Source organism: Artemia franciscana, chromosome 21 (genome assembly GCF_032884065.1).
Source record: "Artemia franciscana chromosome 21, ASM3288406v1, whole genome shotgun sequence".
In the NCBI taxonomy this organism is placed as follows: domain Eukaryota; kingdom Metazoa; phylum Arthropoda; class Branchiopoda; order Anostraca; family Artemiidae; genus Artemia; species Artemia franciscana.
In genome coordinates, this window is record NC_088883.1 from 10964752 (window position 1) to 10988002 (window position 23251).

Below are 23251 nucleotides of genomic sequence, written 5' to 3' on the forward strand. Positions count from 1 at the left end.
TATTTAATTTATAAAAAAGAAAGTAGTTTAAACCATCACATCGAATATTAATTGATATTGAAAGTGAATTAATAGTTGGGTTTTTATTCAAAATATTCAATGTTTGAGGATAGGGGGGATTAGGTGGTGTGAAGGTGGGAATATCATGATTTACTTTTCTTTTTCTCTTTTTCGACTACTGCATATAATACTATTCTGTGTATGTACCTGGCCTGGCCTGAGGCAGAAAAAGGCGTTACACCAGGGCAATTTTACCATCGGAGGAAAAGAGGCGTTACACTAGGGCAATTTTACCATCTGAGGAAAAGAAGCCTTACACCAGGACAATTTTAGCATCTGAGGAAAAGAAGCCTTTCACCAGGGCAATTTTACCATCTGAGGAAAAGAAGCCTTGCACTAGGGCAATTTTACTATCTGAGGAAGAGATGCCTGACTCCAGGACAATATCACCATCGGGAGAAATGAAGCCTTGCACCATATTGATTTCAACGTCTGAGGAAAAGAAACCTTACACCTGCACAATCCCCCCATCTAATATAAAGAAGTTCAAAACTCAGTTCAAAGGACAAAACTAAAAAGAAAGTGATGGTAAAAACAGACAGAGGTCCATGAAACAGATGAGAAGGTTTTCGCCAGACTATATTTTGGTGATCGTGCCATGGACCTTCAGCGCTCTTGAAACAAATTATTGCATATGCTGTCTGGTAGACACATAGAGAAATAAAATACAAATTTTAAGATTCCTATTTATGTTTAAAGCAAAAAGGTTTAAAAATTTGGACCTTGTTTTGTCATAACGAACAACTTCGTTCACGTTTGAGACGTTGAAATTCATTATGTACTTCGAAATTGGTGTTCAATTTATGTTCTTCTGCAACTTTTGTATATTCATCGTGCTCATCTGGTTCTCGCTTATAGATTAATTGTTAAAACCTGCATGTAAATTTGAGACTTAAAGATTCTGAATACTCTAAAAAAAACTGTTTTCTCATATTAATTTTTCTAGCCTTTTCAATCAATCCATCGTCAACAATTCTAACGCTCTGTACAAATTTCTCATCCTCTGCAAAACCTCAGAGGGATAGGAACAGCTCAATCCAAGATGGCATCATCGTTTGTGCAGGTCCAGTCCTTGAAAGCCTTACCAATGGAAGATATCCTCATTCACAACTGTGGCTTACTGACAGGTAAGGAATAAAATTTACTAATCTCAACGATTTTGCAAAGAATTTTGGAAAAAAAGAGAGTTAAAGGTCCGTAACTCAGAGGCGTTTTAGTTGGATTTAGAAATAATGGCAACGCTTGGAAGCTAATGATACTTATCTCTATTATAGAAGGCCAGCGATGCTACTTTTGAAAATATTCTAAATCAAAAATTTTGCAGTCCTTATACTGGCTTAGAATTTTACATAGGTAATTCAGTCAGGTTTTCAGAAGGCGGGGCAATTTTAATCTTTTTGAATATTAAAATGGACGCTAAAAATATATACTAAATTATTATTTGGTTTGGAAGCGGTCGTATTTCATGCTTTCTATTTTGTTGACGAGCTGATTATGAGATTTTGAGTCACAGCAAGAATCCTTCTGTCTGATTATAAATGTAATACGATACGTGTAAACATACTGAGTAAAATTGTCAAATTAGCGTCGGAATGGTAAAAAACAAAATTTTTAAAACAGAGGATTCAATTATCATAAGAATTTGAGACTCGTTTTTTTCACTTATGAAACCCTCCCAGAGATCTGGATAGTTCTGAAATTATAAAGTCTGAAGGTACTTTCGATGATATATTAAAAATAAGACTCAAATACTTTGTCACTTTCAATCTTTTATTTTCATTTCTGTTTACTATTAAATCATAATTAATTTCAAAACAAGGCATTTGAAAATATAGAATGTCATTAGTTATAGTATAACTGAATTTCAAAAGACTAAAATTTGCCAATAAAACCAACCAGTGCCTATCTCATTTAATCTAAATATGAGTCAGTCTACAAAATAGAAGAAAAGAAAAAAGCTATTCCTACCCAAAGGAGGTAGAGTATTCAATTGACTACTTGACTGTGTTTAGGGCCCCTGGAAACGAACGAATAGGCCTAATTTGCTAATTAAATTACGTAAGCACTTTTTAACACTTTATTTTTGACTTTCGACTTTATTTCGTGATTATCAATAGTTTCTTGATTCATTCTAGACTATCATCAAGTTAAACTGTCATTTTCAGATATCATGCTGAAATGCATCTAAATTCTAAACTTGATCAACCAATCAAAGATGATCATTTAGTCCTACCACTTAGTGACACACTTCAAATCAAGTCTCCTGCAACTGTCTGGTCCATAGATACTTCACCCCTTGAGACAAAGAAAGATCTTGAAGCAAGCTCAGAAGATATTTTCATAGATACAACTGGAAAGCACAAGATTAGCGTACTCAGTTTGGAGATAAAGGAGAGCTTCTGTTCAATGTTGACCGAGGTTTTGTTTCCATTTCTAATGGCAGGAATGGGAGTAGTTGGTGCTGGACTTGTCCTTGATATAGTGCAGGTATATACTTTATCGTATTTTCTTGGTTATATTATGTTTTTTTTTAACTACAAATACATAATAAAGCACAAGATAAAGCACACGCAAAATATTAGGGGGTTTGACCCCCCCCCCCCCCGAAATGTTTTTCAGATTCGTAAAAAGTAACAAAAATGAATAATCAAAATTATTACGTGTTTTTTTATAGTGTTTACGTATTTACGTAGTCGGTAGTCGGTGCTGGACTTTTCCTTCGTATAATGCAGGTAAATACTTGATCATATTTTCTTGGTTATACCATTCTTTCTCCACCCGAAAAAATTCTTTTATAAAACCCCCCGAAAAAAATCCTAGATACGGCCCTGGCTATATTATATTTTTAAATTCTATATAGTTTCTCGTACTGTCGGTGTTACGATTGTATCCGGCATTTTGAAACTTCCGAAAAATTGCCAAAAGCCGTTTGCTCAGCTGCATTCAAACGGAGAATCACTAGCGCAATTTATGTTTAATTATATTTTAATCGTTCTGATTAACACTCTGATCCTCTCTTTGATAACAGCTTAGCAACCAATTTTTGGCAAATACCTTAGAAGTCTGAAAGTGTTAGGAACATTCTTAGTGTAACAGCAATGATGAATGAAATTGAACCTGGCACTGTTGCCTCCAAGTAATCTTGTGATTTTGAGGATATTCCCAATACCTCCCTATAGTTTTACATAATTTGCTCTTTTTTTGTTCTTAGCCCTTATACACATCCTTCATAGATCTGTACAGAAGAGAATGCTCGTGTCGTGGCTTGTAAAGCCGAGTTTAAGGCAGGACGGACTCTCAAGGAATCTTCCTATACCTCCCATGTTAAACATTTGGAGTTTGCCTGACGTTCCTGAATTAGTGATTTCGGCGGTTTTTATTTTAACAGATCCAAAAAAACTGGTGAATATTTTGATCTAATCAAATCTTAAAGACGACAATTATTTTTTTTATAATTTCAAAATAATTATAAAACCTGTTTGGGGTTTGCATTCTAGATTGCTACACTTGACACTGTTGTTGTGGGGTATCAAAAAATAGAGCAAAAAATATTCTATTCAACAATCAGAAACTTATTTCTATAATATATGCTTGCTGGCTGCAGTCCCTTCAAATACTTTACATATTTGTTTTCCGAAGTCGAAAATTCCCCTCAAAAGACTAGATGCAGCTGTAATCGGAGCGGGTGAGAATGCATAAATTAGACCAAGGGACTAACCACTCGGATTGTTCTTGAGCGATTCAGTGAAGTATTAGTTAGTTGTAACCTGTTTAAACAGAGTCTAGAGAATAAGTAGCGTACAGACATCAAACTGCCGGTTAACAAATATATTAAAAAACATCCTATTGTATAAATTATTACAAGAAGAATTGCTAAGGATATCCTGCACCTAATCGTAATTTTGAGTGAGAAACCCCTTAATTTCTACCTTCTCATATTTATCAAGTTGAAGCGACAAAGAAAACTGATAACTTTGTCTTTGATCGAGTTGCCGCTCCTGAAAAGAATTGACTAGGGAGTAAAATGCTTGGACTTCGGGTAGTCCTTAAAGGTGGGAAATCTCATAATTGCTAATGGCCTATCTCCGATAAGGTCTTTTTGGCTACATATGGTCATTCGCTCTTTTGCTGTACTTCTAGGGTGCTACCTCCAGCCTTTTTGTCTTTTTATTTAAATATTTTATTACTATTAAATATGTTTATTTTAGCCATGAAAAGCGGGATTAGACCACATTTTCGTATTGCTTATTATATAATGTGTAATGAATCAACCGGGTACCTAAACCATCCTTAGACAATTCCTCTGGAAAACATCTAGACAATATATATTCCCGGATTCTTATTCACGGACTCAATATATATTCCCGGACTCAATATATATCCCCGGAATCAGGAAGTCCTTGCTTCCTGAACTTTTGATGTAGAAGATTATACTGTAAAAGACTGTGGACATTATCATGCTTGCAGCGACAACTGCAACCTAGTAAAGAAGGAACTACGACTCACAGTAACAAAAAATTTAAAACGCGTAAAAAACTGTCTAGCGAGAAAAAAGTACCATTTGTAGCTGATTCAAGAATGATATTTATTATTTCGATTAGTTTTAATACTAAAACACTAATTTACAAAGAAATAGTAGTAACTTCAAAAAAAGCCGGAAACCCCTCAGAAATCGCGTCGGATCGAAACGGAAAGTATACTTTTGCCGAAAACCCCATACAGGAAACTTGCAGCCTCCTATCTTAAACAACAAGTAAAATCATTTTTGTGCATGGGCAGGCCTATGTTTATTCGTATGAGGCAAAACGAATAAAAAGTTGGGTCCCAGTATCAATTATTGCTACTATTTCTCCAAATTTTGCTTGAATATAAGGATGTAAATTCACAAATATGTAAGGGGAGGGGGTACAATAGATAGTGTAAGAAATTGGAGTGGAGGGGGGCAGTTTTTTTTATGAAAATACCAAAAATCCTTTCCTCAATGGAAATACCAAAAATTGTTTCTTTTTTTTCAAAATCTAGTGGGATTTTTTGAACTTTTAGTACATGAGACCAGTGCCCCAGCTATTTTAGAGGCTATTTGTCTTTTATCTGTCCTTTTTTGGCTGCCTTGTATCTATGTATGTTATTGCAGTCTTAACTCCTGTAAAACATCATTACTGATTTATTTAGTTCAAATATCTTATTTTCTGGCTTACTCACAAAACTTTACTTGTGCCAAGCATGTTTCAATTTTGGTTATCCTGTTTTGATCCGTTCTCCTAGTTGAACCACAGGAAAACAGAGTATTTTCTTGTAAATCATCCTGTGACTCAAAACTTTTTTTACTGGATTCAAATTAGGCATGGGAGAACCAACCAGGTCAAAATTCACTATTTTTTCTTTCTACTATTCTTATGTTTCGCTCAAGAAATATTGTGGCTGGCATACTAAAATATGTCACAGACGTAAATCAATGAGCTTGCCAAGCGATTGGCCAGCCTAGAAGTGCCTGGTCTCATCGTTCCCTGCGCCGTCCTGGTAAGAACCATAAGTCAGGTCAAGTAAATCAGTGAGTCAAAGCCCACTTTTTTCACCAGAAGTATACGAGAGAAACCTTTTTTCTTTTGTTTGGTTGGACCTCTACTTAAGTTGACAATTAGAATAAAATTTTCTTGTCGGTGTCCTCTCTATATGAATAGAGAGGTATTAAAGTTGTATATAGGTATCGGTGTAGGAAATGGACATATGTATATGATGTTGGTATATAGCTATAATTGTATAAGTGGTATAGAGGTATAAAGGTATCAAAGCAAACCAAGTAAAAAAAACTAACTTTCGAAGTAAAAGCTCCGGAAGCTAAGTAATATTTTAGTATTAATTATTAAATAACTGAATTTTTATCTCTAAGGAGCCCCATATTCAATTTTTGATACCAGTCAATGGTCGTGTCTTGGGAGATCTATTTGCAATAAGAACTTCGATAGTTTTATAGCATAAACCAACAAAAAAAAAAAAAAAACTAAGACAAAGCTAAGTAGATTTAGTTGAATTTAGCTGTGAAAAACATCAAAAACTTCCAGAGCACTTCACCAACTGCTAAAAATCTTGATCAATACATAAATTAGAGCTTGGTTCATGAATAAGTGAAAATTTTCGAGGACGAAAATCTTAGGATACTGATAATTCGAAGAAATAAAAAATAAAGTTGGTCTTCTTTAATATATCGTGTTCAGCAATAATTTTCCGCCTTTGGCTTTTTACTTTTTTATTTCACTATTTGTCAACTTTATATCGAACAAATTCTTTTAGCACTGGGATGTCTTTCAAAATGTTGGAACTATTTTCATAATGATACCCGCCTTACTTGGCCTTAAAGGAAATCTGGAAATGACCTTGGCTTCAAGACTGTCTACTCAAGCTAATTTGGGGCACATGGACAAGAAAAGTGAGATACTCCTTCTTGCCAAGACGAATATGGCCTTAGTACAGGTACTTAATTGACTAAGTTTTGCTAGCATTGACTTTTCTGATGATGAGGTCCATTTTCTACAGAGACTAAAAATGTGAATAAAACTCAGTCTGTATTTCAGTGCTGACTAAAGTTGAAACTGCACAGGTCTGGGGCTGCTACTGAAAATTTATCACTAATCCCCTTTGAGGGAAAATCACAACTTTTTTCGGTGTAAAGTTTAAGATATACATTTTCCTTGATCACATTCTCAGGGCCGAAATCCCAAGATCTTGGGGTAAAATTCCAGAGCAGAATGCAGCTCTTTGAATCTTATTACTAAAGTAATGAAATTTAATATTTTAATCTTTACATTTGAGAAACAACTAAAGTTTAAAATTAATATCTTATTTATCTTAACTACATGTAAGACATATAAACAAGCTCTTTTGTGTGAATTTATCCCAACAAATTTGTAACATTTCGAATAGGCTAAAATTTAAGGGCTCAATGGCCTATTTTATTGATAATAATGCAACTTATCTTACCTATAGAAATGAGAAGATGCTACTATTCAATTCTTACAAAATAAATTTTATGAATAATTAGAGTTTAAAATTAAATTTGCTTAATAGTCCCGTGTGTAATTTTGTAAGAATCAGAGGCAAAAGAAATTGTATTACCCCCTTACTGCAACTGGTACTACTACTAACAGCTGGCTGCAGGACTAAGCTGCCTTAAGGGTAAAAACAGCCCTGCGCACTCCTGCATCACCCCAATCTATTTTAAGCTCAGCTCAACCTCTTGCTCACCTCTTGAAAGTTTCATCTAGGGAGCCCTAGCCATTCCAAGGATGATAAAGACTGCCCCCCTTGCATCTATAACTCTTTTTGATCTGGACTAATTAAAAATATTTCAAGTCCAGTAGCTCAGAAGTAAAGGGTGGCAAATGCCTCCTCTGACTTGCAAATGCAAATCAAAATATTCAAAATTCTAACGATAATGTGAAGGGCTAGAATTCAAAGGCTTAGCCATAATAAAATTAAACATATCCGTAGTAGTACCTAGTAGAACTGTGTAACCCCTTCTTTACTTTGAACAAAAGTGAATCATTTTATTCCATTTTCTTTTGTCGATGTAAAGTAAGTCTGACTATTTTGTTTATTGTGTCTATATATATCTTTTTACATATAAAATACTAGTTCTATAGATTTTTCGTAAATAAAATAAAAATTAATCCAATATAAAGCACAACCATCAGTTTTACCTAGAAGGGGTTGGCGCTGTTTCACCCTTTCTTCTTAAAAAGTAAATAAATTTATTTTGTTACCTTTGTACTACACCAATTATATTACACTACATATTGTTTTTTTGCGTAAATTTCTTCTTAACAATGATATAATGCTTAATTGTGAAACTTTTCTTTTAGGTACAAGCAATTGTTGTTGGACTTTTTGCTTCACTAGTTGCAATTATTATGGGGTTTAGCACTGGTGAAGTATTAGATTTCAATGATTGTATGCTCATTACGGTTTCTGCAATAACTACTGCATCAACTGCGTCTTTTGCCTTAGGTATGTTTTTATTTCCTTTATTTTCCTTTCCTTTAGTATTTCCTTTTCCTTTCCTTTACTTTACTTTTCCTTTTATTATTTTCCTTTACTAGGACTCTCCAATCTCGCTTCTCTTGTCTACTATGGTTTCTAATCTTGATACTATTGCCATCATTTTTACAGGTTATTTGTTGCCATAATTATGGTGTCAAGCACCACAGGAAATTAGATTGTTTGTGGTTATTTCTATTATTGTCTGCTCAACCTGATTTCTGCCGTATTTCTTGCTTTAGCTGTGTCTTTTGCTTGTCTGCTCAAACTGATATCTGCCATACTTTCTGTTTCAATGATAGCTTTTGCGTCCAGCATTACTTATGTTTTCTTGAATATTATGAGTGCCATTATTAATGTAACATGTCTTTGTTGGGGAAGGACGTAGTTGACTAGCCTATTTGAAGTTGAACAGGGTTAATAATAAAAAATATTACCTTTGAAGGAATCAAATAACATTTGAATGCATATAGCAATCTGAAATATTGAAAATATTTTACTTTGGTAGATATTTAAGACTTAAGAAGGTGGATTTTACCGAGTCTCAGCAGCATCGCTATGTGAATTCTGTTTCGTGTATCTGATTGAATCAAAATTCTCTAATGCCCCGTTCATAATCAAATTTTAAAAATACCGACGTTTAGCAAGTAATTCAAGCCAATCAGTATTTCTTATAGAATTTTTGAGCCAATCAGAAAATTTTGTGAAAAACTTGATTGATCAAATTAAACATTGACATTAGTAAAATCTCATTGTAAATGTGTCCCAAGTCTTTCTATTGGCTGATAACATGAGATATCGCTTCATTTCAAAGTGAAATGAAGACGGCAAAGAAAAATGGAATCCTAGAATACAGCAGGATTCACTGTCTTCTTAGGTATATTTCCTGTTTTCATGGCTTGGATGTAACGGGATGCTATTTTGGCTCAGAAACCTAAGAGGAATTGTTGTGTGTCAAGGATTTCGCTATTTCCGGTCATGTGGGCTCTTTCATCATATTTATTATTAACTCTTGCTTCAGAAACCGTTTATTTTAAGTAAGAGTTAATAACCCAGGAGAAACGATTGCATCTTAGCTGAGAGTTAAAACCCACTAGGTGTGTTTTTATTATTCTAGGCAAAAATTAAAAGCCTTGTACGTATGATTACCTTATTCTTTTTTTTTCAAGTACCAAAGACATTAAATTGAAGTCTGATTGTGTAGATTGGCTAAGTGGAAATTTATACGATCGTATGTATCTTGAGAAATTAGGAAAATCAGGAGTTTGATTTTGAATGATAAGGACCTTCATATGTAGTTGTGCAGTTTTCAGTTGGATTTTGGTTGAATTGGTAAAATTTCTAGCGGAAAATCAACCAAAACTAAGCTAAAACACGTGGAATCAAACAGCTTTGCTGATGTTTGAATTCTTATGAGTAAAAAGATTTGTCAAACTCAACTAATTAGTTATTGATTTTTTTATAGGTTTTTTTGTTTGTTTTGAACTGCCACTGGGTAGTTGAGCTGCCACTGGTCACTGACAACAATGTGATGCTGCCCCACAAAATTCATAATTATGAAATAGGCCTAACCCAAAGAAAAATACTAAAGAATTATGGCTTCTAGGTATTAACACACCTAAGATCGTTCCTTGGGGTAAAAACAAACAAAAAAAACAACAAAAAAAAAAAAAAAAAAAAAAAAAAAAAAAAAAAAAATTTGAGCCTCTTGGTACTTCTGATCGGTGCAATTTCATTGCTTTTAGGTATGGTGTGCAATATATTACCTATATTTTCTAGGTGTTATTATGATGGCTGTGATATATTTGTCACACAAGTTCAATTTGAATCCGGACAATGTCGCCACCCCGGTTGCTGCCAGTTTAGGAGATTTGATAACTCTTGGCTTACTTACAGCATTCGCATCTATTTTCTTTGATATTCACGGTAAGTTTATTGAATCAAATATATATATATATATATATATATATATATATATATATATATATATATATATATATATATATATATATATATATATATATATATATATATATATATCATGAAAAGAGAAATCACCAATGCAACAGCACAAACACAAAAAAAAGAAAAAAAGAAAAAAAAAAAAAAAGAGAGAGAGACAGAAGGAGAAAAGGAAGACCGCCCTCCCAAACCAGTGACCAACACAGACCAGCACCCGAACGAGGCCCCAACCCCACCCATCCACACAATCACACAGGTCAAACAGCACAGCCATACACAACCAACCACAAAGAACAATCCATGGACAGGCAGCCACGTCGTCAACAAGCACAAGTCGCCCATGGTTTTGCAAACTAAATACGAAAGTTCAAGCATGAAATTTTCCAAAACGAAAAAAGAATCGCAACAAAGAAAAACAAGAGCCAAGAGCTCATATGGCACTTGTGACGAGATTGGAAGAGCCAACAGCTTCTTCCCACCAAGTTTCATTACAATCTCTCCACTCTAAGCGTTTCCCAAGACTTCCGGTTTCCCCCTCCAACTCCCCCCAATGTCACCGGATCCGGTCGGAATTTAAAATAAGAGTTCTGAGACACGAGTTCCTTCTAAATGTCAAATTTCAGTAAGGTCCGATAACCCACACGTAAATTAAAAATTCCTCATTTTTTCTAATGTTTTCGAATTAACGGCCCCTCCACTCCCCCCCCCCCCAGACGGTCAAATCGGGGAAGCGACTATTTTTAGTTTAATCTGGTCAGGTACCTGATACGCCTGCCATCTCTCAGCGAGCGCTATATTGATCACGTATCTAGTTTCAGATCTTACTCATGTAAAAATTGGTGTGGTCTGGGATTGGAACTCCAGACCTCTCGCACCCTAAGGAGAATCATACCAGTAAACCACAAGTCATACTTAAGAAGAACAATCATTTGTCTTATCGGCAAATAAAATTCTTCTCAACTATCTTGTTCGCTCGCTCCACCCAGATGGTCGAATCAGGGAAAATACTATTTCTAATTTAATCTAGTCTGGTTACTCATACGCACGCCAACTTTCATCGTCCTAGCTTATCTGGAAGTGCCCAAACTAGCATAACCCCGAAACTCCCCCAAAGAGATCGGATCCAGTCCGGTAATGTCAATAACGTATCTAAGACATGTACTTATTCTCCCACCAAGTTTCATCCCGATCTCTACACTCTAAGCGTTTTCTAAGATTTCCGGTTTCCCCCTCCAACTCCCTCCATTGCCACCGGATCCGGTCGGGATTTAAAACAAGAGCCTTGAGACACGAGGTCCTTCTAGATATCAAATTTCATCAAGATCTGATCATCCGTTCGTAAGTTAAAAATACATCATTTTTATAATTTTTCTGAATTAACCCCCCCCCAAACTCCCCCAAAGAGAGACAATCTGGTATGGTTATTTCAATCACCTATCTAGGACTTGTGCTTATCCTTCTCACCAGGTATCATCACGTACTCTCCACTCTAAGCGTTTTCCAAGATTTCCGATTTCCTCCTCCAATTCCCCCCATTGTCACCGGATTCGGTCTGGATTTAAAGTAAGAGCTCTGAGACACGAGGCCTTTCTAAATATCAAGTTTCATTAAGATCCAGTCACTAGTTCGTAAGTTAAAAATACCTCATTTTTTCTAATTTTTCCGAATTACAGAATTAGGTCCCCCCAACTCCCCCGAAGAAAGTGGATCCGGTCAAGTTATGTCAATTACGCATCTAGGAATTGTGCTAGTTCTTCCCACCAAGTTTCATCCCGATCTCTCCACTCTAAGCGTTTTCCAGCATTTCCGGTTTCCCCCCAACTCCCCCCAATGACACTGGATCCGGTCAGGATTTAAAATAAGAGGCCTGAGTTACGAGGTCCTTCTAAGTATCAAATTTCATTATGATCTGATCTCTCGTTCGTAAGTTAAAAATACCTCATTTCTTCTAATTTTTCCGAATTAACCCCCCCCCCCCAACTCTCCCTATGAGAGAGGATCCCTTCCGGTTACGCCAATCACATATATAGGACTTTTGCTTATTTTTACCACCAAGTTTCATCCCGATCTCTCCACTCTAAGTGTTTTCCAAGATTTCAGTTTCCCCCTCCAACTCCCTCCAATGTCAACGGATCCGGTCGAGATTTAAAATAAGAGATGATATCGTCTCTGAGAGACGATATCGTCTCTGAGAGACGATATCCTTCTAAATATCCAATTTCATTAAGATCTGATCACCCGTTCGTAAGTTAAAAATACCTATTTTTTCTAATTTTTCCGAATTAGCCGTCCTTCCACTCCCCCCCCGCCTCCAGATGGTCAAATCGGCGAAGGGACTATTTATAATTTAATCTGGTCGGGCCCCTGATACACCTGCCAACTTTCAGCGATCACTATATTGATCACGCATCTGGTTTCGGATCTTTTTCATGTAAAAATTGGGATGGTTCGGGATTTGAACTCCAGACCTCTCGCACCCTAAGGAGAATCATACCTTTAGACCACAATCCATACTTAAGAAGAACAATCATTTGTTTTATTGGCAAATAAAATTCTTCTCAACTATCTTGTTCGCTCGCTCACCCCCCCCCCCCCAGATGGTCGAATCTTGGAAGATACTATTTCTGATTTAAGCTAGTCTGGTCCCTGATAAGCCTGCCAACTTTCATTGTCCTAGCTTATCTGAAAACGCCCAAACTAGCAAAACCCCCCAACTACCCAAAAGAAAGCAGATCTGGTCCGGTTATGTCAATAGCGTATCTAAGTGTACCGAAGTGTACCTATTCTTCCCCCCCCCCCAATTTCATCCCGATCTCTACACTCTAAGCGTTTTCCAAGATTTCTGGTTTTCCCCTCCGATTCCCGCAAAGAGTGCCGATCCGGTCTGGTTATTTCAATCATGTATCTAGGATTTGGGCTTATTCTTCCTACCAAGTATCATCACGATCCCTCCACTCTAAGCGTTTTCCAAGATTTCCGGTTTCCTCCTCCAAGTCCCAGCAATGTCACCGGATCTTGTAAGGATTTAAAACAAGAGCTCTGAGACCCGAGGTCTTTTAAAATACCAAATTTCATTAACAATTTTCTTTATGTTTGTCTCAAGTAATTTAGAGGTATTTACATCGTTCTGAATTTTCAGAGCCAATATTTAATTGTTAAGTATTGTTGTAGAATTTGTAAGTATTGATATTATGGCATGTTTAAACTCTTCGTCATATGAAAAAAATTAAAAAGTGTTCTACCTTGTTTCATGCTTTGTCACCAGCACCTTGTTTGAAAGCCTATGTAACCCGAAACAGAATGAATTTCAGAAAGGTTCACAAAAAAGATTAATCACAAAAAAGTGTTCTACGAAACATTCTTTACCACGAGACCCTTGTTTGAAAGCCTGTGTAACCTGGGAAGGAAGGAATTTTAAACATTCGTTTCTGCACATGTTTTTAAGTATCTTGGAGGAATTGCGTTAATTACAATGTGCATTGTTGTCACCAAAGTGGAGATATTGAACATTGATTGAAAGAGTGAAAGGTATAATAGGATGTATAGAAATTTTTTGGAAAATTTAATGTTTTAAGTAGTTTTCTAAAAATCAGCAGGATCTTACGAAAGAGAGGACGTCACATTGATATTACTTATATGAAGGATATGCATATTCTGCAAGCTCGCCTTTTGGTGTATACAATTCTTTACTTTTAGTTTTTTTTTTATATAGAAGCCTTGAAAGGCTGACGGGAGGCTATCATTGAGGATTCCTGCCTCATCTGTGATGAAAGTGATGACGTCATATCAATATTGTTTATGTGGAGGATATGCATATTCTGTGAGATCGCGTTTCCGTGTATACGATTTTTTTTTTTAGCTTTTTTATATAGAAGCCTCGAAAGACTGACGGGACGTTAACGTTGAGGATTCCTGCCTCATTACTGAAAGTGATGATGTCATATTATTATTATTTATGTGGAGGATATGCACATTCTGCGAGCTCGCCTTTCCGTGTATACGATTTTTTATTTTTTAGCTTTTTTGTATAGAAGCCTCGAAAGACTGACGGGACGTTAACGTTGAGGATTCCTGCCTCAGTACTCAGACTCAATGCAGTAAATATTAGCTGTAGAATACCTTAGCTAGTTTGGCACTAATGTTGACTTATTATACATCCTCTCCAGTGGCTTCACTAGGCAACAAGGGAGGGATAGGGCAGTATATTTTACCAAACGCCTGGTTAATTTAATGACTTCATTTGCAGGTTTTTTTCTTACACCAATAATGGAACTCGTATTTCATTGTCTCCAATTAGTGCTACCTTCCTTTTTACTACTCTAAATCTGTATCTTGGCAGATGTCGCACCGATTTTTTGGTATTCTTTGAGTAATCTTTTTTATTCTATCATCAATATTTATATAATCTAAAGCTTGAAAAGTCAAAATCGATAAAAATGCGCTTATTTACATATATAGTAACCAAATACAATAGGGGTAGCATCCTTCTCCCATAAGTAACGCTAATGGTCTTCCTATATATAAAGACCTCATGACGTTTATGTGCTGGTTGTTACTTTCAGATAGTTGCTGCTCATCTTATCGTGTTCAAGAAACGGGTTGTCAGCTTGACTGCTCCAACGGTGAGTTTGCTGCATCCCAGGCCACATAGTAAATTCATAACGCTGAGTGGTTTGTCTTTTTCTTGAAAATGCGTGCATTTCTTTTTGATGCATGCTATAACTTTGATAACTGGTTTGGATATGGTGAATTGCTTCTGCATGATATTAATTTGTAAATTTTTACTTACCCCATAGAATTTTGCATGGTATGCTTTGGTTCCTTTGTGGCTGGAATTCAGCAGAAATAATAATTATATATTTTTTTTGTCTACTCGTCGTTCGTAAATTTGGTTTTCGATTCGTTTGTCGGTTTTTCTCTGCACCCACCATACGATGTTTGTGTCATGCGATTTTTTTTTTTTTTTTTTTTTTTAAGCAAGTTACCGCATCGAGGAAAACAACTGTGTAGAAGAGAATGAGTCAAGTACGATTTCCTTGGTAAATACATTGCTGGGTTCGATCTAACGAAATTTCAGCAAATTTCTTTGGTGTTTTCAATTCAGTCTTTGCCATTTTGCATGGAGACGTTTGAATTGTCGTTGATTACTCCCAGCTTAAAAAAAAAACTCAATGAAGCCCAAATGGGCTCTTCAAAGGGAGATTTGATTCACTGATGGCAAAAAATATGACAGGTCAGTCAGTATTGTTATGAACTCTTCAGTCGTCAGTTCCTTTTGAAGTTATTTTTTCTTTCTTTCTTTACCCTGATGAAGAACAGGGTAAGATCATCTATAAATTCAGATCCTTGTCATTTATACTGGCATAAGTCAGCATTGTTTTACCTGGTTATGCTTGAAGCCAGGATTTCTTAGATTAACTTTAATATTTGAGGATCGAGTTTATAATTCTGACAATTAGGGCTAAGTAAATTATCACATTTGGAAAGAGGAAGGACCTCTCTGCAAATTCTTTCCTGTCTAAAATAAGGAGTAGTTATGGTGTTTAGGCCGAAAGACTAGGAGCTCAATTCTTCGTTCTCCGTTTATCTAGCTTGATTTTCTGAGATCTAGTTCATTTTGCTTGAAAGTATTGTGCAAAATGTTGAAAAGTGTGTCTCTTTAGTTTATCTACCCAGATTCTGGCTCATCAGTGAATAAGTATTCACTAACTCATATTTTATAAAAAGGTAAAGCTACTAATACCAATAGCTACTGTCCGTTTTCTTCACTGAGACGAGTGACATGCTTAAGCTTTGGGATTCTTTAATTGGTGAGATGGTATTGGCATCTTGTTTTGAAAATAATGACAAAGGAATACATTATTACCTACCAGATCTTTTCTTAACTATAAGAATACCGTTGAAAAATCGCTTAAATTGCAGGTTGTGTTTTGTAAGTATTTTCAACAAAATAACTGCCATCTGCAAAAAGAGCATTGGACCTTACCAAATATTTTTGACAGCACTACCCCTAAAAAAATGCCAAGAATTATATGAAGAAGAGTATTTTGTGTGCATGTAATTGATAGAATACTCGAAAAAAGTATTCTCTATTAGTTTTTGAAATTATGCAGGCATATAAAACTATTTCAGAGCTTGGGACAAAGTTCCACTTTCAACTTTTGGGAATTATGTTGTTTATGTTTTATGCAAAACTACTAATGCTGCTAATCATGGATTTTGGTGAAGGTACAACTCACTTATATGCTCAGAGTAATATATGCTGCTCCATATGAGCTGACCTTATATTTTTGGAGGCAACTTATTAATTCTAATAAATCTATTTATATTATTAAATACAAGCGACCTTTAATTTACTTTATATTTTTCTTTAACTTCCCTTTTTCAGAACACTTCAGTAATTAAATACTTTTAATAAGAAGAAATATAAGAAAAAAAAATTCAGACTGTCCTCTCAGTTGAATTGCAAGCTAGAATTTCCAAGTCTCTTTCCAAGCCTCTTGCGAGTGTAAACATAATACCTGATCTGTGGCAATAAAGTGACAATGATCTGTGGCAGTGATCTGTGGCAATAAAGTGGCAATAAAGAAGACAACTGCTGCAATGAGGCCAGAAAGTGAGATTAGAAAACCGAGGCGTAATTTTTTTATTATTTAAATCAGTATTTTATGGAAAGGGTGGGCCAGATAAAAAAAGGCCCGGTGGGAAGAGAAAAGAAAAAAAATAGTTGCTAATATATTTTATTTTTTATTCAGAAATAGCAATACAAGGTACTCTGAATAGTAACACACAGAATATTTAATACTTCACACATGAGGTGTCGAAAGCGTTGACGATGAACTTCGGTACACAGATTAGGACGTCCCACCTAGTACTTGTTGATGAAAAAACAAAACGCTTAGAAAACTCTTTACACGACGCAAAAAGAGACATTTCCTGTGCAGTATCCGACGTGCTAATTTTTGCATTAAGCACATGGTGAACACTTTAAAACAATTTTCGTGAACTATTGAATGCTTTTGTTTTTATTCAATATGATCTGTGTTTATTTATTTTATGTAGACCAGCCTCTACATTATTTGTGTGCTATTTCAAGCTTTCCTTTGACTGACATGTCAAAATAATATGTGTCACCATTTTATATTCTTTCTATTATCATTAAAACAACTGATATTACGACAGAACGAGGCAGGAAAGCATAAAAGATTTACTTTTTTGCCATACCCCTTTCACATTGATATTCACGTATATCAAGTATGCATAAAAAAATAGGGTTTTTTGAAATTCCTTTTTATTACTAAATTTTGAACTGTTGTGGATGAAGGATGATAATTTGATAAATAAATGATAAATATTTGGTGATAAATTTTGAACTGTTGTGGATGAAAATGTAAGGGAATTGGGAAGGTGTAAAGAGGGAGGCTTTGAATAGGTTGGGGTGGAGGAGGAGCGTGCGTAGCTGTATTCGATTCGCCTCAGACAGCTTGTAGGTATTTCCAGTGCCCAACTAAATATCATATCTGGCATTTTCACACTTCATAACCATCACCATCATAAACCATTTGCTAATCTGTTCTCAAGGGGAGGGTCATTTGGGCATTGAATATTCAAACAAGCTAGATCCTCCTGATCTACATTGCCCTGCTAATATATATTTGAAAACAGCTTAGCAAACAGTTTTGGCAATTATTTCAGATGTGTTGTCTCTCGTTTGTTTGTCTCACAATTTACGTGTCTCTTGAGCTCACAGAGACACACCTCTGACTCCTGTTCTAAACCAAATAACGAGCAAAACAAGGATTCGAACCCCTGTCCTCGTGAATGAAGCTTTTTGTGTACTTCTGTGTTGATTACCGAAGCCCTTTGATAGGCTACTATTAAAGGAAGGTTAAATAGGGCGATGTATGTGTAATCACGCTTCGATTCTTCTGATTTACGCGGTCCTGCTTATCTTCTTTGTGAGAGCAGCTTTGCAAACGTGTTTTGCTTGTCGCTCGAAATCAATCATACAATCTTTGTCTATCAGCGATGATTAAACAAAAAGTGTGTTCAGCAGGACAATGTTGTCTCCCGTTTGTTTGTTTGTCTCTCAATTTATGTGTCTCTCGAGCTTACTAAGACACACCGCTGACTCCTGTTCTAAACCAAATAACAAGCGACACCAAGATTCGAACCTCTATCCTCGGGGATGAAGGATGTTTCGCACTTCTGTGTTAGTTACAGAAACTGTTTGCTAAGCTGCCATTAAAGGAAGGTTCACTAGGGCAATGTATGTGCAATCCCACTTTGATTCTCCTGATTTACACGGTCCTTTTGAGATTCTCTATGACAGCAGCTTAGCAAAAATTTTTTGTTTGTCTCTCGAAATCAAACATACGATCTTTGTCATATGGGGTGCAAATGCGCCCCATATGAAAACTCTGCCTCGAACTTGGAGCGTTTAATCAAATAAATGAATTTTCCATGCTCCAGGGATTTCTGATTCTGACTGAGTCTTGGGCAAACTGGGTCTTGGGATCAGTCACTCTCCTCCCCCTACCCTAAAGCAAATTGCGCGCCTGATCTACAGGAGAGTCCTTGCCACTTGTCATTGGAACAGGAACTACTTGCCAGTGGTTTCAATTTTAAAACAGACAAGGACACTGAAACGGTCACTTGTGGATACGGGTACAATAAGACGAAATAAAAAATAATATTTTGGTTTGGTTAAGCTATAATCAGTTTCTTTTTTTGCAGATAAGCATAATTGGGTTTCGCCACTTCTTATAGTTTTGTTTTTACTAACACTGCCTATTTTCATTCGGATTTCTTTGAAACACGTACAAACGACGGAGGTTTTGAAGTATGGATGGGGTCCAATTCTTGGTGCAATGTTGATTAGCAGGTATTTCATTCTCTTTGATTTTTAGTTTCTCTTTTTGTTTCTCTTTTTGTCTCTTTTTGTTTCTTTTCACGTCTAAATTACTGATAATTGACTTTACTTGAGTTCTAGTAGGACTATGCTGATTAATCCCTGTTTCTCCCCCATATGTCAAATTGCAAAATATGTGATAATATGGCTGCTGCATAATGTTATACGTTATTCAAAAATACGTTATTATGCGTTAAAAATACGTTATTATACGCTTCAAAAATTTTCATCTATCACACTTTGTGGGATTGCAGTGAGTAATGAGCGCAAAATTGATGTTTAACTGAAAAAATGTTGATTTTAAGTCATAATCCTGTCATTGCTTGCATGCTTACCCCGAATAAATTTATCTTGTAGTTTGCATAAGCTCGGCATTAATAAGGAAGCATTAGAAATAAATAAATTTCAAGCGAAAATTTACGACAGAAAGCAAAAGATCTGCGGAAAAAATAAAAATGTAGGCCTGGCTTATTTTTGCTACTAACATTTTCATTTAATAATGGTATCCCATGCTGGCTGTTGAGCAATTGTACAAATGTCGGTACAATTCAATATACAAGTTTCCTGTAATTTTTCGAAACAACATACCCTTTATCAGCGAATTAAATGACAAGTTTTTTCAACCGAAAGTAAGGAGCAACATTAAAACTTTAAACAAACAGAAATTAAAACGTATATGAGGGGGATCACCAACTCGTCAGTACCTCGCTTTTTACGTTGAAGTTCAAATTTCGTCCCAATTCTATAAGAATGACTCCTGAATTACAAAGGGTGTTTAATTAGAATAAAAAGATAGTTTAAAAATACTAAAAAGAACTTTAGCGTAAAAAGTGAAGTATTCACGAGGGGGTAACCCCCTCATGTACGTAGTAATTTCTATTTGTTTTAAGTTTTAGCTTTGCTCCTTACTTTCAGTTGACAGAACTTTTTATTTTATTTAATTTGTGATCTTTTTTAAAATAGTGCTTGGAAATCTGGCTCCCTTTCCATAAAAAATTCTCTTCTCCTATGAAAAATTCCTCAAGGGGAAGATTCTCCCACGTTTTTATTTCCCATGAAATTGAAAAGTGTATGAGGGGGGTCACCAACTCGTCAGTACCTCGCTTTTTACGCTAAAGTTCAAAGTTTGTCCCAATTCTATAAGAATGACTCCTGAATCACAAAGGGTGTTTAATTAGAATAAAAAGCTCGTTTAAAAGTACTAAAAAGAACTTTAGCGTAAAGAGTGAGGTATTGACGAGGGGGGTAACCCCCTCATATACGTAATAATTTCTATTTGTTTTAAGTTTTAACTTTGCTCCTTACTTTCAGTTGACAGAACTATTTATTTGGAAATCTGGCTCCCTTTCCATAAGAAATTCTCTTCTCCTAAGAAAAATTCCTCAAGGGAAAGATTCTCCCACGTAGAATCGCTCTGAAAGCGTCTGTATAACCAATAACCAATACTATGTGTAAGCAATGGGCAGAGTTCATGACCTGCAGCTCTTCCTCTGAGACTGTGGGGGGTAGGTCATCCCCAAAGACATAGTTACTACATTTCTCATCTGCACCAAGAAAAAGGGCTATCTTGGTTACTAAGAAAGGGCACTGTAAATTTTGATTTCCAATCAAATGAGCCCTATCCGGATATTTTACGATCACTGGCTCGATATGATCACCCCTGGGGAAAAAACAAAAAAAAATTATCTGTAATTTTTCTTCTGGCAAAAAAATGCAAAATTCCCCATTTTTGTACATAGGAGCTTGAAACCTCTATAGTAGGGTTCTCTGGTATGCTGAATATGACCGTATGATTTTCATCAAGATCCTCTGACGTTTTGAGTGTGTTTCCCCCTTTTTCAAAAAGTGGGCATTTTTTTAGTCTTGTAGCTTTTGACGGGAACAATTAAATTTGATGAATTTTACATATTTTAAATAAGCATCAAAATTCATTTTTTTATGTATCTATTGTTATTAATGCTCGGCTCTTTAGAGTTTTGGTTATTATTTAGCTGCATTTCTCCTTACTTACATTTTCTTACCACGAACTATTTGATCGGACTCTAAAATTATTCATTACTTTGACCTTGATGTGCTTTTTCAGTCGATTTGCTTAAACTTGAGCATCAGTAGGTAACTTGAGGTTATCGTCAGCAATTTCAAGGTAAGGCACATTGTCAACACGGCACGTGTAGGCAGGCTGTCAGAACCGAACAAAACGTAGAATTATATGAAAACCTTTGGAATTTAGCTTCCTTTTAATGTCAAAACCTGCCAATGCCGAGTTAAAACTGAAGTCAGTTTTCGAGCGGGGCTTTTTAGACGCAAAGTCTGGGGACATCTTGCTGATACTCAGGAAATTCAAAAGTACCAAAAATGAGAATATCTATTGCTAATTTTGATGTTCTTGGAAATCAAAAAGGAATGCAGATGGCCTGGCAGTATCTACATCTACGTAAGGTATCTGTGGAATCAATGTTTGCTAAAACTGCTACGCTAGGAAACACCAGCCAAAAGAATGGAGGGAAGAAAATAGGAGAGAAATATCATATTCAGATATAGCTTTCAGACTCTCCATCAAAGAATAAAAAATTAATTCTGAGAATTAAGTCTTTAGTCTTGCAGAAAGCATTCATGGCTGCTCGACGTTAGATATAGACATATACTAGCGCGTCATCTGTCTTGTTAATAAAATTTTTCCACACACTCTCGGTTTGGCCGTTCTTACCCAGAAGAAGTATAGGTTGGTGTGGATATCACCTAAGAGATACTTGGGAAATATGGAGTGATATTGGATTTTACTTAAATGGAATTTTTTTTTGGAAAAAACATTTATGGAAGTTTCAGAAAATAGCCTGACAAATGCCGTCGGATCAAAACGAAAAGTAAACCTGAGTAATTGCCAAAGCCAAAAATCAAACAGTTCGTGGTAACGAACTGTATTAGGGAGCGACCTGGCTCAATAGCAACCAAAAGTCTAAAAAATGGAATTTTGGTACCAATAGCTACATCAAAAGAATCGTATTTTAATGCTGATTTTAAATATACAAGTTTTACCAAGTTTAGTCTTACCCATCAAAAGTTACGAGCCTGATAAAATTTGCGTTATTTTAGAAAATATGGGGAAACGCCCCCTAAAAGTCATAGAATCTTATCGAAAATCGCACCATCAAATTCAGCGTATCAGAGAACCCGACTGTAGAAGTTTCAAGCTCCTATCTACAAAAAATGTGGAATTTTATATTTTTTGCCAGAAGGCAGATCACGGATGCGTGTTTATTTGTTTTTTTTTTTTTTGTTTTTTTCCCAGGGGTGATCATATCGACCCAGTTGTCCTAGAATGTTGCGAGAGGGCTCATTCTAATGGAAATGAAAAGCTCTAGTGCCCTTTTGAAGTGACCAAAAAAATTGGAGGGCACCTAGGCCCCCTCCCAAAAAAAGTCAACGGATCAAAATTATGAGATCGTCATTTTATTCAGCGTAGTCGAAAAGCCTTATAGCTATGTCTTAGAGGACGACTTACTCCCCCACAGTCCCCGTGGGAGGGGTTACAACTTCAAAACTATGACCAGTGCTTACATATAGTAATGGTTATTTGGAAGTGTACAGGCGTTTTCAGGAGGATTTTTTGGTTGGAGACAGGGGTTGAGAAGAGGGGGATATGCTGGGGGAACTTTCCATCGAGGAATTTGTCATGGGGGAAGAAATGTTCCATGAAGGGAGCGCAGGATTTACTAGCATTACTAAAAAAAAATGAAAAAGTTTTTTTCATCTGGAAGTAAGCAGCAGCATTAAAACTTAAAACGAACAGAAATTATTACCCATATGAGGGGCTCACCTCCTCCTAATACCTAGCTCTTTACGCTAAAGTATTTTTAGCAATGTCATCTATTTATTCTGCGGCTTTTGTGATTCAGGGGTCATTCTTAATGAATTGGGACAAAATTTAAGCTTTAGCGTAAAGAGCGAGGTACTGACGAGGGGGCGAACCCCCTCATATATGTAATAAAAACATAAGAATACAAAAGTTCTTTACGTAAGCTAATTTATAAGTTACATATATCTTTTACTTATAAAAAGATTCGTAAAAAATTGAAAGTTCTAGTTGCCTTCTTATTAACCGAAAATCGGAGGGCAACTAGGCTTCCTCCCCCGCTCTTTTTTTCTCAAAATCATTCGATCAAAATTATGAGAAAGCCACTTAGCCAAAAAAAAAATAAATATACAAATTTCGTTTTAATTATTCCTCTGCGGAGATCCAAAATCAAAACATGCATTGATTCAAAAACGTTCAGAAATTAAATA

The 23251-nt window shown here is 35.8% G+C and overlaps 1 protein-coding gene across 12 annotated transcripts in view; it reads left to right on the forward strand.

Annotated features, from left to right (window-relative positions):
• Positions 1-23251, forward strand: part of LOC136040542 (solute carrier family 41 member 3-like) — a 117843-nt gene that overhangs the window by 80627 nt on the left and 13965 nt on the right. For 7 of the 12 annotated variants that reach the window (XM_065724737.1, XM_065724736.1, XM_065724734.1 and 4 more), the window contains 7 exons: positions 1007-1187; positions 2226-2547; positions 6352-6531; positions 7920-8064; positions 9874-10020; positions 14619-14678; positions 18793-18940. In XM_065724737.1, the coding sequence (XP_065580809.1) occupies positions 1007-1187; positions 2226-2547; positions 6352-6531; positions 7920-8064; positions 9874-10020; positions 14619-14678; positions 18793-18940 (1183 nt within the window). The remainder of the gene's footprint in view (positions 1-1006; positions 1188-2225; positions 2548-6351; positions 6532-7919; positions 8065-9873; positions 10021-14618; positions 14679-18792; positions 18941-23251) is intronic. The other 5 variants (XM_065724742.1, XM_065724741.1, XM_065724738.1 and 2 more) reach the window with 1 other exon arrangement.